Source organism: Chiloscyllium punctatum, chromosome 39 (assembly GCF_047496795.1).
Source record: "Chiloscyllium punctatum isolate Juve2018m chromosome 39, sChiPun1.3, whole genome shotgun sequence".
In the NCBI taxonomy this organism is placed as follows: Eukaryota; Metazoa; Chordata; class Chondrichthyes; order Orectolobiformes; family Hemiscylliidae; genus Chiloscyllium; species Chiloscyllium punctatum.
Window position 1 is genome coordinate 14,049,173 of NC_092777.1, and position 13,217 is coordinate 14,062,389.

The 13,217-nt window shown below is 42.0% G+C and overlaps 1 protein-coding gene across 5 annotated transcripts in view; it reads left to right on the forward strand.

The window, feature by feature from the left end:
• tmem94 (transmembrane protein 94) overlaps positions 1 to 13,217 on the forward strand; it is a 140,254-nt gene that overhangs the window by 89,284 nt on the left and 37,753 nt on the right. For all 5 annotated transcript variants that reach the window (XR_011954785.1, XR_011954786.1, XM_072558214.1 and 2 more), the window contains exons 13-19: positions 429 to 632; positions 1,290 to 1,605; positions 3,604 to 3,777; positions 6,041 to 6,143; positions 6,986 to 7,203; positions 9,324 to 9,505; positions 12,149 to 12,281. Coding sequence is in view for 3 of the 5 variants with exons in the window: in XM_072558214.1 (XP_072414315.1) it covers positions 429 to 632; positions 1,290 to 1,605; positions 3,604 to 3,777; positions 6,041 to 6,143; positions 6,986 to 7,203; positions 9,324 to 9,505; positions 12,149 to 12,281 (1,330 nt within the window). In the remaining 2 variants the exon portion in view is untranslated. The remainder of the gene's footprint in view (positions 1 to 428; positions 633 to 1,289; positions 1,606 to 3,603; positions 3,778 to 6,040; positions 6,144 to 6,985; positions 7,204 to 9,323; positions 9,506 to 12,148; positions 12,282 to 13,217) is intronic.

The following is a 13,217-nucleotide window of genomic DNA, read 5'->3' on the forward strand; positions in this document are numbered from 1 at the left end:
GGAGTACAGTTTTGAGAGCAGTAGTTACCCTCCAGTTGGTCATTTACCATATGCAATTGGCAGGTCATTTCATTCATCTGCTATCCACACATGAAGTTTTCAAGATAGCATGTGACCATATGTAATCATTTTTCCTGTCACTAGCCCAGAAGAGCAGAGGGAGTGTAGCAGAGTTCCAATCTTTCCAACCAAAAAAGGCCACACTCATTACTGCTCTAACTGAAATAAGCAACTTCTCATAAATTCTGGACCTAACGATCTAGATGATTCAGTGGGATGGGCTCCAAATGCATCAAAGTGATCTGCAAATCATTGCTCTTCACCACAGGGGAGCTTATTGATTAAATAATGTGCACTGCTGTATGATCCTCTGATAATGTTTTTAAGGAACATTGACTTTCTGACCCATGTATTTGATTAATGCCTAGCCCAAGGAGGCTGATGCTCTGTTGCCCACCACTGGTCTGGAGTTTGTACACGTCACTAATGAGATGGGACAGGACAAAGATGAGAAGACTGAAAGCACTCCACGATCAAGGAAGCGCAGTGAGAATCGACGGTGCAAACACCTGTCCGGTTCCAATGTCAGCTTCAGCAAAGACACAGAAGGAGGAGAGGATGATACAACACAGGTAACAACAAGATCTGCGACTGGTGTCTGTGGAAGGCATGTTGGCTTGTGGAAATGGATTCGTTGGAAAATAGGTGCTGGATGTGTTTTGGCGATGGCAGTGTGGTGATGAGCAGTGAGTTGACCCCAAATGTAGTTAGTGCAGTCCATCTCCATTTTTGTGATTATTGTGAATGCTGATAATGTGCTAGTAAGAAAATTGAGTTTATGATTAAGCTCATCTTTTTCCTTGCATTGAAGGAAGCTCAGTAATATAATAAGCTTGGCATTTCAGGCTAACTGTGTATTTGTTTGGAGTTCTTTTTAGGGCAAGTTGACTATTGGGCAACATTTCTTTAAAATCCCTGGCCAGAGGCAAGTTTTAGTCTATGGGTTACTATCTTCCTGTTTATATCAAATTTGTTCCTCCTGGTACCCCACCCAAGCAGTCAACACTAGACTTTACAATATTGTAAGGGCAGGAAAGTGGATATGAGGAGTGTCAGATCAGCCATGATCTTGTTGAATGGTGGAGGTGACTTGAGGGAATGAATGCTCTACTCCAGTTGCTATTTCCAATGGTCTTATGGGTTGACGAATCATTGAGGAAACATAACACACCACAAACATGTGTTGAAAGGCCTAAATGAGTTTGATTCTGATTCTGCACTATTTACAGGTGAGTGGTATTGGTGAAGACCTGGGCCTGGAAGCGGAAGATTACATCTGTGATTATCATTTAGAAATGTTGAGCCTATCACAAGACCAGCAGAACCCGGCTAGTATTCAGTTTGATGACTCAAATTGGCAATTTCACATCTCCTCACTGAAACCACTGGGCCTCAATATCCTCCTCAACTTGTGCTACTCCACCGTCACTGAGCAGATGTGCCGCTTCTCCGACCACCTGTCCAATATCGCCCTGCAGGAAACATCAGGTGCAGCCATGCCCATTCACATTCCTTGGGGGCTCTGTGAATTAGCCAGGCTCATAGGTACGTGGCTATTCCAGTCTTTCCAATTCAATGTGTGCTAATTTGATAATTTAAAGATATGTAACATCTGAGCCAAACCATGAATGCGGTATGAGTTTTTGGATCTTGGTTGTCCTGTTAGGTGCCAGGTTTTGCTTGGGTATTTTTTGTTGTTGGATGTTGTAAAGGAAATGTGAAATATAAACACAAAAAATAGGAGCACAAATAGGCCATTCATTCCCTCAAGCCTACACCGCCTTTCAGTAAGACCATGGCTGATCTGTTTGTGTTTGATTTCCACTTTTCCATCTATCCCCAATAACCTTTGACTTACCTGTCTAACAAGAATCTATCTACTTCTCTGTCAAAAATATCCAATGACCCAGCATCCACTGCCTTTTGAGGGAAGTTTCTCTTAGAAAAAAAATTTCTCCTCACTTCTGTTAGGAAATATCCTTTCCATATTGACCTTGTCAAGACCTTATATACTTTAATCAAAGTCATCCTTCACTTTTCTAAATTCCAGTGGAAACAAGCCCAGCCTGTCATTTTCCTCGTAAGACGACCTGCTCATTCCAGATATCCATCTAGTAAACCTCCAAACTTCCTCTGTGCATTTACATTCTTCCTTAAACAAACCCAAAACTGCACACACTATTTGAGACGTGATCTCATCAGTTCCCTGAGTAACCGAAGCATTTCATGATTAGATTCCCTACAGTGTGGAAACAGGACCTTCAGCCCAACCAGTCCACACTGACCCTCCGAAGAGTAACCCACCCAGTCCCTTTTCCCTCTGACTAATGCACCTAACACTGTGGGCAATTTAACATGGCCAGTTCCCCTGACCTGCACATCTTTGGACTGTGGGATGAAACCGGAGCACCTGGAGGAAACCCACACAGATATGTGGAAAATGTGCAAACTCCACACAGACAGTCCCCCAACGCTGAAATCAAACCTGCAACCCTGGTGCTGTGAGGCAGCAGTGCTAACACTGAGCTACCTTGCCATCCTTAGTTTTATATTCAGTTACTCTCCTGATAAAATATAACATCCCATTAGCTGCCTTAATTTCATGCTATATCTAATTACCAACTTTTTGTGAATTGTGCACCAGAATATCTAAATCCCTCTGCACCTTGGAAGTCTGCAATCATTCTCTATTTATGTGATAATTTTTAGATTCTAGTCAAAGTGAATAAGGTTTTCTTCATATTTCATTTGCCAGACTTTCTTTTTCTCCCCCATTCACTTAACTTCTGTGTCTTCACATTATATTTTCCTACCTATTTTGCTGTCATCTGTGAATTTAGTTAATGTGCCTTTGCTCCCCTCATCTCGGTCATTGGTGAAAATTGTGAAAAGTTGAGGCCACTGCGCAGTACTCCACTCATCACATCCCGTCAATGCGACAAAGACCCATTGTTGCCGACTATATTTTCTGCCAAGGCAGAACATCGGCTTATTTTCTTATAATGCTTCATCCTCGGCAGTCTTTTGTCAATGCTGGTTTGCTCCTACTCTTCGGGGAGCAATGCGAAGAGGTTGATCACAACTCAAGTACTTTTGTAACAGGAATTGGACCTGTGCTGTTGATATAATTATGACTGACACATTAACCACTGAGCTAATCAACCCATACCATTGCCGATACTAATATTATGTTTCACATTTAATTAACTGGGTTAATTCCCACCTGCTTTGGTAGAATTTGAGCTCGCATCTCCAAGTCATTACTTCATACCTCTGACAGAGTACGTCTAGTGAGAATATTGAGGTGTTTCCTAATTTTTCTCTTACCTACTAATGTGCTGTAGTTAATGAAATATAGAAACAGAAGGAATTGATTTTACTTACTTATTCTTAAAATTAAGAAAGGAGATCACAATCTCACCGTGTGAACATTTAGAGACCTGAAAAAATAACCAAGAGGGAAGGGGATGAGTTCCACCATTCTGAGAAAAAACATGAAGTAAGCAATTTTGCTGTTTAAAATTGATGTATTTTACTTTGTAGGCTTTACCCCTGGAGCCAAAGAACTGTTCAAGCAAGAGAATCATCTGACCATGTACCAACTTCCGACAGCAGAAACAGTGAAGGAACCAGTGCCACAGAGACTGTTGTATGTAACCAAGAGGCGACCACCTCTCAGTCACATGATGAGTCTTTTTGTGAGAGATACATTGACCAGTGAGTATTATTTTGGATGCATTTTACTTTTGAAAGCAAGAGTAAACTTGAACTCACATGAGTATCCAAAGGCTGTGAAGTATTTGCTCACACCTCACTTCCATAAATATTTATGATAGCTGTACAATGTTTTGTTATCGGTTGGGTGATGATATTGACCAAGAACATTGGTGTGGCATGGTGGCTCAGTGGTCAGCATTGCTGCCTCACAGCAACAGGGTCCTAGGTTCAATTCCAGCCTCTGGCGACTGTCTGTGTGGAGTTTGCATATTCTCCCCATGTCTGTGTGGGTTTCCTCTGGGTGCTTCGGTTTCCTCCCACAGTCCAGGTCAGGTGAATTGGCCATGCTAAATTGCCCATAGCGTTAGGTGCATTGGTCAGAGGGAAATGGGTCTGGGTGGGTTACGCTTCGGAGGGTCGGTGTGGACTTGTTAGGCCGAAGGGCCTGTTTTCACGCTGTAGAGAATCTACTCTAATCTAATCAAATCATCAGACATGGGAAAACTGCCCTGCATTTCCTTTGAGTTAATGCTATGAAATGTTTTAAGTCTATTTAAGAGGTCTTTGGTATGACATCCACTAGGAGCATAGTATGTCTGACACTGCAGGATTCCTTAATATTGCACTGGACCTGCTGGCTGAGATGGGCATGACACCACCAAACTATGGTTTACAATGTTCTGTGAAAAATCGCAACAAGTGTTATTTAAGGTCATTCTTTGAAGTTCCTCGAAAGTTGTCTAGGACCATAGAATCCTTACAGTGTGCAAGCAGACCATTCGGCCCATCAAGTCCACACTGACCATCTAGGATCCCCCTGCCCTACCCACCCTATCCCTGTAACCCTACATTTTCATGGCTAACGTACCCAGCGTGCACATCCCTGGATACCTTAGACAATGTGTCATGGCTGATCCACCTAACCTGCACATCTTTGGATGATGGAAGGAAACTGGAGCACCTGGAGTAAACCCATGAAGACACAGGGAGAATGTTTAAGCAGATAGTCATCAGAGGCTGGAATTTAACCCTGGTCCTTGGCACTGTTACACAGCAGTACTAACCACTGAGACGCCATGCAGTTTGGTACTGTGCACACGTATTTGTTTGCTTCTGTTGGTCATGCTATTACTCAGTCATGCATCTTGCCAAATTGGAAAAGGATTGTACAACTGTTGTATCCACTTCTGAAACCAAATCAAGTGAAGTTTCAATGTGTGACTTGACTCAAAATAAATCATCTTCAACTCTCAATTAAAACCCAGAATGGTTGAACTTGTGAAGAGAAAATTGATGTCTCAATTTAAAACTCATGAATGTTAAAAGCACGGTAATCCTTCCAGAAGAAAGCTTATACCTGAAACATTGATTTCTCTACTTCCTGATGTTATGTGGCCTGCTGTGTTTCTCCAGTCTCCTGCTTATTTAAGTTGGATTGCAGCATCTGCCGGTTTTTTTTGTCTCTGAAAACATAGTAATGGCTGTATGCCCCTTCTCTCATGAATTATTTCCCATTTTTAAAAATATTTTTGATTATATTACCAGTATTGTCCAAAATGGGAGGATGAATTAATGGTTTGAAAAATGAACTACAAATAATCATATACTTAAGAGATCAAAGAAATATCTACTCAGCCGAAGGTTTAGTGTGTCACTGTATTAAAACCTATCCACTTCCATTCCGCCTTCCATAAGATTGATTCAACATATAATGGTTAAGGTAGCAGCCAAATTAGCTTGCGGATTGATTCAAATGATTGAGAAGTATTTTGTTTTCTCTCTTCCTGTAGTGTCAAAGGGCTTCCTAAGCAAGGATCAGTTCGTGTGTTAGGCTTCTCATTTGATACATCCATCACTGATTACACAGAATCCATTATGCCAAGGGAACGGCACAAAACTTAGTAACTCCACTGTGATTCGAGGAGACGTGGCTCATGTCCTATTGATATCCATTCGATTTGTGTAGTGTTCATTGAGTGCATATGGCACCAAAGTTTTTAAGAAATATTCTGGATATCAAAGTGCACTATCAGGATATCAGCTTAATTCTATCAGATTTAGATTTTGATTGAATTGGATTGACCACAATATCAAAGACACGAACTACTGGAATATCGGACAATCTTATCAATGCAATGTGACATTCAACACTGAATGCTCTTGTACAACAATTTTTCTTTTTTTGATATTAAAAAGGAAAACGTAATGGAAGATTTGGAAGCGTTTTGCCCAATGCTTCCTACATTCTTATTTGCATTCACAGATAGCGTGCAGATGCTGTCTCATGGCACAGCTGACCTTATCTTGGAGGCCTGCACAGATTTTTGGGATGGAACAGATATTTATCCACTCTCTGGCTCTGACAGGTTTGTTCTTTCTAATTACTTTGTGTACTGCTTTAAATGCAATCTGTCTTTAATATACATGGATTTAACCTGATGCAAACCATCAATTAGGTGGGAATTTTAGCAACAGTGAAAAATCCAAAAAAGCTCATCCTTTTCCGATACACCTCTACTAACCTTCCCCCCCTCGATACATTTTTAAAAAAAAATCCCATAAACTTATTGTGTCCCCAAACCTGCCTTTCATGAGTTACAAGGAACAGGAGAAAAAAGAAGGTGGGTTAATAGCAGAGTTATGGAGCTTGTTTGGAACCCAATTAATCTGGCTCGCTTCCCAATCGGAGGAAACTGCACTACGTGTCAGAAAATACACCCAAGTAATTCATTCTTATAATTGTATTGTAATTTGTCTTTATACAGTAAGTTTCACATCCTCAGACCGTATCAGCACTCTGCAAAGCAGTGAATCACTTGAAGCAGACAGATATGACAGTGGACTGTGTAGCTGCATACTCTTTTATTGTACCAGTATCCCTTTTACTGCAATTGGTTTGCAAGGGCTTTGAAATATTTTAGTATAGAAAAAGAAATTGTGAGAATGCACATTTTCTGCATTAGAAACTTAGTGAAGTTTAGATTTTCAGTGCTACTAACTAAGTTTATTGAAACTAGGCATCTCATTTGGAGTGAAAACTCTACCCTATGTTGAATTTTAAGTAGTTGTTGGCTAACTAGTTGAACTTTCTGGAAGCAAAAGCTGTTGAACAGTGATTTATTAAGACCACAATACTTTGCAGCATAAGTATACATTTTGTCAGTCATTCAAATGTCTGTTCACTGATCTCATTTTGTTGGTGTTTTAGGAAAAAAGTGCTTGATTTTTACCAACGTGCCTGTCTGTCCGGCTATTGCTCAGCTTTCGCCTATAAACCAATGCATTGCACTCTGTCCTCGGAACTGAATGGCAAATGCATTGAATTGGTCCAGGTGCCAGGTCAAAATGCCATCTTCACTTCCTATGATTTACCAGGAACCACACCTATTAAACATGGCAGTAGGCGGAACAGCTGGAGCTCTGATGGTACATGTCATTTTCAAGAAATTATTCAGTTGTGCTGTTTGCGTTTTTCTTCTGGTGTGGTGTGTGCTTGCCCTCCTTTTACCTACTTTTCTGACTTCTACGTGGATACAATTCCACTGACTGCTCAATCCTGCGGAATGATTTGTACAAGACTCCGTTCTTTCTTGGTGCAATGCACGTGATGGTGCAGTTGTTTTGTATGGAATGCCTTTCTCTTTTCACATGCCAAGCAATTCAGACCTTCACCAAATACAGCCAAGCTGAAGGGTAGTCTGCATTGATGCCCAGAATATCCAGCCACTCGTCATTTCAATAAAGCAACATGGATCAGAATTTGCAGACACACTAATAGAGAATCCACTGTGTATTTCATTGCTCTGAAGTGTGCACTTTTCAATTCATATTATTTCACTATGGATACCAAATTATCCGAAATAAATGGCTTAAAACTGACTTTTTAAATGATGCCCAATATATAGAAATCTAGTAATGCTCTATTAGTTTATTTGTTTATGAAGTGTGTGCATTGCTCTTGAGGCCAGTATTTGTTGTCTATCTCTAGTTGGCTTTGAGAATGTGCCAGGGTGTGTCAGCTTGCATTTGATTTGATTTATTGTCACATGTGCCGAGATACAGCAAAAGGTATTGTTTTGCGTGCTAACCAGATAAATCGTACCCTTACGTAAGTACGTCAGGATAAATGAACAGAATGCAGAATATTGTGTTACAGCTGCAGAAAAAGATCAACTCTTAATATATGAGCGATCTGTTCTGAAGGCTGATAACACAAGGGAAGAAGCTGTTCTTAAATCTGTTGGTACATGTTTTCAAACTTTTGTGTCTTCTGTCTGATGGAAGAGAGTATAACCGGGGTGGGAGGCGACTTTGATTATGTCGGATGCTATCCCAACGCAGTGGGAAGTGTAGACAGAATCAATGGAAGGAATGCTGAATTGCTCCAGTCTATGATGTAGGCATGCCCACAGTACAATGTGGAAAGGAGTTCCAGGATTTTGACTGAAGGAGTATTAATAAGATGCCAAGTCAGGTGAAGTTTGACTTCATTGGGAACTTGGTGTTCCCATGTGCCTGTTGCTCTTAGGCTGATGATGTGGAAGATACATCAGTGAAGCCTTGGCCTGCACACACCACAGTGTGCTGGTGGTGGAGGGAGTGCAAGTACATGGGCAGGTGGTTGGTTGGGTGCCAATCAAATGGGCCACTTTGTATTGGATTATTGTCAAACTTTGTTGCCGGAGCTGCAGTCGTCCCAGCAAGTGGGGAATGTCCCATCAAAGACCTGACTTGTGCCTTGTAGATGGTGGAAAGATCTGGTGGAGTCAGGGGGTGAGTCACTCTGCAGAATATCTGGCCTAGGCTTGCTCACTTATCAGTGTTATTCATGTGGCCAGCCCAATCCAAGGGAAGGCAAGTCGACACTGTTGGAGATGGTAATTAGCTTGCCTTTCTGATGCAGCTGTCACTTGTAGTGCCCCACACTCTGAGAAGACTTTTTTTAAGAGCTTACTGCACAAGGCGCTGTGGAGCACTGCATTAAGCTACCACTTGTTGGAGATGTCATTTTCAGTTTCCAGTTGCAGCCTGGCACTCATTGCTTAATGTTGGGAAGCATACTATGCTATCAGTCAACACAAAAGGTCACCATTTGGCCCATTGTATGTCTTTAAAAAAGCTGCTTAACTGCAAATTCATTAGGTTCCTTTTTGAAAGTTACTTTTGAATCATGTTTTTTGATTAGATTCCCTACAGTGTGGAAACAGGCCCTTCGGCCCATCAAGTCCACACTGACCCTCCGAAGAGTAACCCACCCAACCCATTTTCCCTCTGACTAATGCACCTAACAATTATAGACAATTTCGCATGGCCAATTCACCTGACCTGCACATCTTTGTTCTTCCATTTTTTTCAGGCAATACATTACTTGTCTCCACCTCTTACCTACTTACACACACACACACGCACACGCGCGCACACACACACAAAACCTTAAAGGATATATGGATATTTTGTTGCATTCAAGTTTGATATGTGATTGTAAATTATTCACGTGTTTGTGTAAACCTTAATATTCACTTGACAAAACTGTTGGATTGTTTCAGAAGGAATAGTGGAAGTGATGGAGAAGGAAGACTGCATCCAGGCTTTGAGTGGACAGATCTTCATCGGAATGGTCTCCTCCCAGTATCAGGCTCGGTCTGACATAGTCCGGCTAATCGATGGGCTTGTCAATGCATGCATCAGGTTCGTCTACTTCTCCCTGGAAGATGAGTTAAAAAGCAAGGTACTGTCTGAAGTTTCTGTCCTTTTAACCAAAAAACCATGGTGCCTGCATTTGAGTGTATTTTGGTGAAATCAAACCAATGGTGGTTCTTGCATACGTTACAGCAAAATATTTGCACACTTGCAGGAAACAAATGGGCGTGCATCAGTGTCAGCTCTCCTCAGTTTACAACATGGAGATAGTTTAGTGAGTATTTGCTCAGCTGATGCCTGTGATAAAAGATTTGTCTTGTGAGGAAAGGTTAAGCAGCTCTTAAGGTTAAGAGTCTACACTCATTGGAGTTTTGGAAAATGAGGGGCGATCTTATTGAAACATATAAGGTTCTGATGGGACTTGACAGGGCAGATACTGCAAGGATGAGGAAACCTGGCACTGGGTATTGGATGTGCACAGATTCACAATAAGGGGTCTCCATTTACATGAGATGTAGAATTTCTTCATTGAGAGTTGTTAGTGCTTGGAATTTTCTTCCCCAGAGAACAGTGGAGTCTGCGTCATTGAATACGTTCAAGGCTGCAACAGATTTTCGATTCACTAGAGAGTTGTGGGTTACAAGAAGCAGACAGGAAAGGAATTAAGGCCATACGCAATCCTTTTGACTGACATAGCAGGCTCAAGGCACTGAATACTGTATTCCTGTTTCTATAATGCATACTCATTTCATACACCTCCGGATTGAGACGTATATGAACTCAACCAATATTGACACCAAGACTTCCCAAACCTAGGTACAGTGCTGGGCTAACTAAACTGTGTAGAATAATAATAATAGAGGCTGGGAGTTAATTAAGGTTTTCCTGTAGCTCATGCCATTAATGGGGTAATGCATAGGCAGCTGAAATATATTTCACAGAACTAACTGTTGGAATATTAGTTATATGACTTGTGCCTGCTAAATTAAGTGCAGTAAGACATGACAAAATTGAAATATCCTGAGCTGTTGCAGAGAGCATCTGAACTGGGTGTGTGTTTAAAACTCCAGGTAACACTGAAAACTTGAGGATATAATTGGTATTCAGTTGTAACCCAGGCCAGGCTTATGAATGATCCAGTGGTCTGGCTTCATTCTTCTGGATGTTCTGGATGTTCTTAGAAAATACGATCAGACAGGTGTGAAACAAGCTGGGATCCATCTCTTCCTGAGACCAAACTTCAAACTACAATGCATCATCCTCCGCCACTTCCACCACCTCCAAATGGATCCCACCACCAGAGATATATTTCACTCCCCACTCCTATCAGCGTTCTGAAAAGACCATTCCCTCTGTGACCCCCTTGTCAGGTCCACGCCCCCCCCATCAGCCCACACCCCACTCCTGGCACCTTTTCCTGCCACCACAGGAATTGCAAAACCTGCGCCCACACCACACCCCTCATCTCCGGCCAAAGCCCCAAGTGATCCTTCCACATCCGTCAGAAATTTACCTGTACCTCTACCAACGACATCTACTGAATCCGTTGCACCCGGTGTGATCCCCTCTACATCGGGGAGACAGGACGCTTTCTTGCGGATCGTTTCAGAGAACATCTCTGAGACACCCGCACCCACCGCCCCGTGGCTGAACACTTCAACTCCCCCTCCCACTCCGTCAAGGATATGCAGGTCCTGGGCTGCCTCCGCTGCTAAACCGTAACCATCCAACGCCCGGAGGAGGAACGCCTCATATTCCGCCTCGGGACCCTGTCACCACATGGGATAAATGTGGATTTCAACAGCTTCCTCATTTCCCCTACCCCTACATTATCCCAGTTCCCAAGCCTCAACTCAGCATCGCTGTCCGGACCCATCCATCACTGCCCCCTCTGACCTATCACCTTCTCCCTCACCTTCATCCACCTATCACTTTCCCAGCTACCTCCCCCCCCCACCCCCCCCCCCCCCAACCCCACCACCCTCCCATTTATCTATCAACTCCAACCCACACGCCTCATTTCTGATGAAGGGCTTATACCCAAAGCGTTGATTCTCCTGTTCCTCAGATGCTGCCTGAACAGCTGTGCTTTTCCAGCACCGCACTCTCGACTTGTATTAGTAGTTCAGTTGTTACAGAACTGAGCAAATAATCTAAGGTGATTCTTCAGTATAACACTGAGGAAGTACATTGATGGTAGAATTGTTCAGATAAGATGTTAAATGGAGGTCCTGTTTCCTGGCTCAAAAGGAAGACTCCATGGCAATATTTGGAGAATGTTGCAAGATGTCCTGGCATTTGGTCCAAACATTGACCTTTCTACCAGCGCCATCATAAGTAGCTCATCTGCATTATGACTTTATATACTGAAATTAGACTGTTGCTTTAAAATTGTAGTTGACCACGAGTGACAGGGTAGGATCAAAATGATGTGTAATTTGGTGTGGGATACTGCAAGGGATTGGGAAAGCACAATACACATTCATCTTCCTTCCTTCTTTATTAAAGATAGTATTAGAGTTTTATTTTTACTGTGGTGATCTCTATGAATTATATTGGTTGTCTTGCCAGTGGGAGGATGGGAGAAGAAATCCTCTGTTATCTTTAGAAGTATCTTGTAGCCAAATCTTAAGGTGTCCTCTCTTCCTATCTCACCCCAAACCATCTGAAAGTTAAATAATACAACTGGAGTTGCTCACGTTCCTGTTAATAATCTATTCCTTTGGCCCAGGTGTTTGCCGAGAAGATGGGCTTAGAAACCGGATGGAACTGCCATATTTCTCTGCTACCATACAGCGGCGGTTCGGAGATCCCACAGTCTAGCCCAAGCCACACAGGCTCTCTGCGGGACGACCTTCCTCAGGGTAGGGGATGGTGATACCTTTTTCTGTGTGTCATTCTTGCTCAGCACTAAATATCGATGTTTCAGTAGTGGAAGGCTGGTGTCAGATCGATTCTTTAAAATGATCTTTGATTAATATTCAACCCTCCGTTCAATATATCAGCGCCGATATAGTTGCAGTAGGGTCAAGGCAAATACTTGCAATTTCATAAAAGCGTGTATGACCATTTAAGTTTAAGAATTGTTTTATCTTCATTTGTCTATCAACCACATTCAACTAACTATTTTTACCAGATGTAATGAAACAAGGTAGAATTGGGTCTGTAAAAGGTCTAGAATTGAAAGCTCGTAATGATGATCAAGAAAGTATTGTCAATCAATCCTTGCCCTAACCCTAGCCTATCGTCAGTTGTTGTTGAATCTGTTTAGTTCATTGATGTACTTTAGGGACAGAAATCTGCTGTCCATACCTGGTCTAATCTATATGTGATTCTGAGGTCTGTAATAATGTAAATGGCTATCAATTTTCCTCCATTCAGGAACAATTTTGAATTCAGCTATCCTATACAAGAATGAAAAATAGATTTAGAATATTGGGGGCTGTTAGCTGGCATGTTTCTTTATTTTAGTGCAGTTGATTCAACTGCGCTGGTTCGTTTTGAGGGGCATGGATAAGATAAATAGACAAGGTCTTTTCCCTGGGATGGGAGTGTCCAAAACTAGAGAGTATAGATTTAGGGTGAGAGGGGAAAAATTTAAAAGGGACCTAAGGGACAACTTTTCTCAGAGGATGTGTGTATGGAATGAGTTGCCAGAGGAAGTGGCAGAGGCTAGTACAATTATAGCATTTAAAATGCATCTGGATGGGGATATGAATAAGAAGGGTTTGGAGGGATATGGGCCAAGTGTTGGCAGATGGGACTAGATTAATTTAGGATATCTGGTTGGCATGGACGAG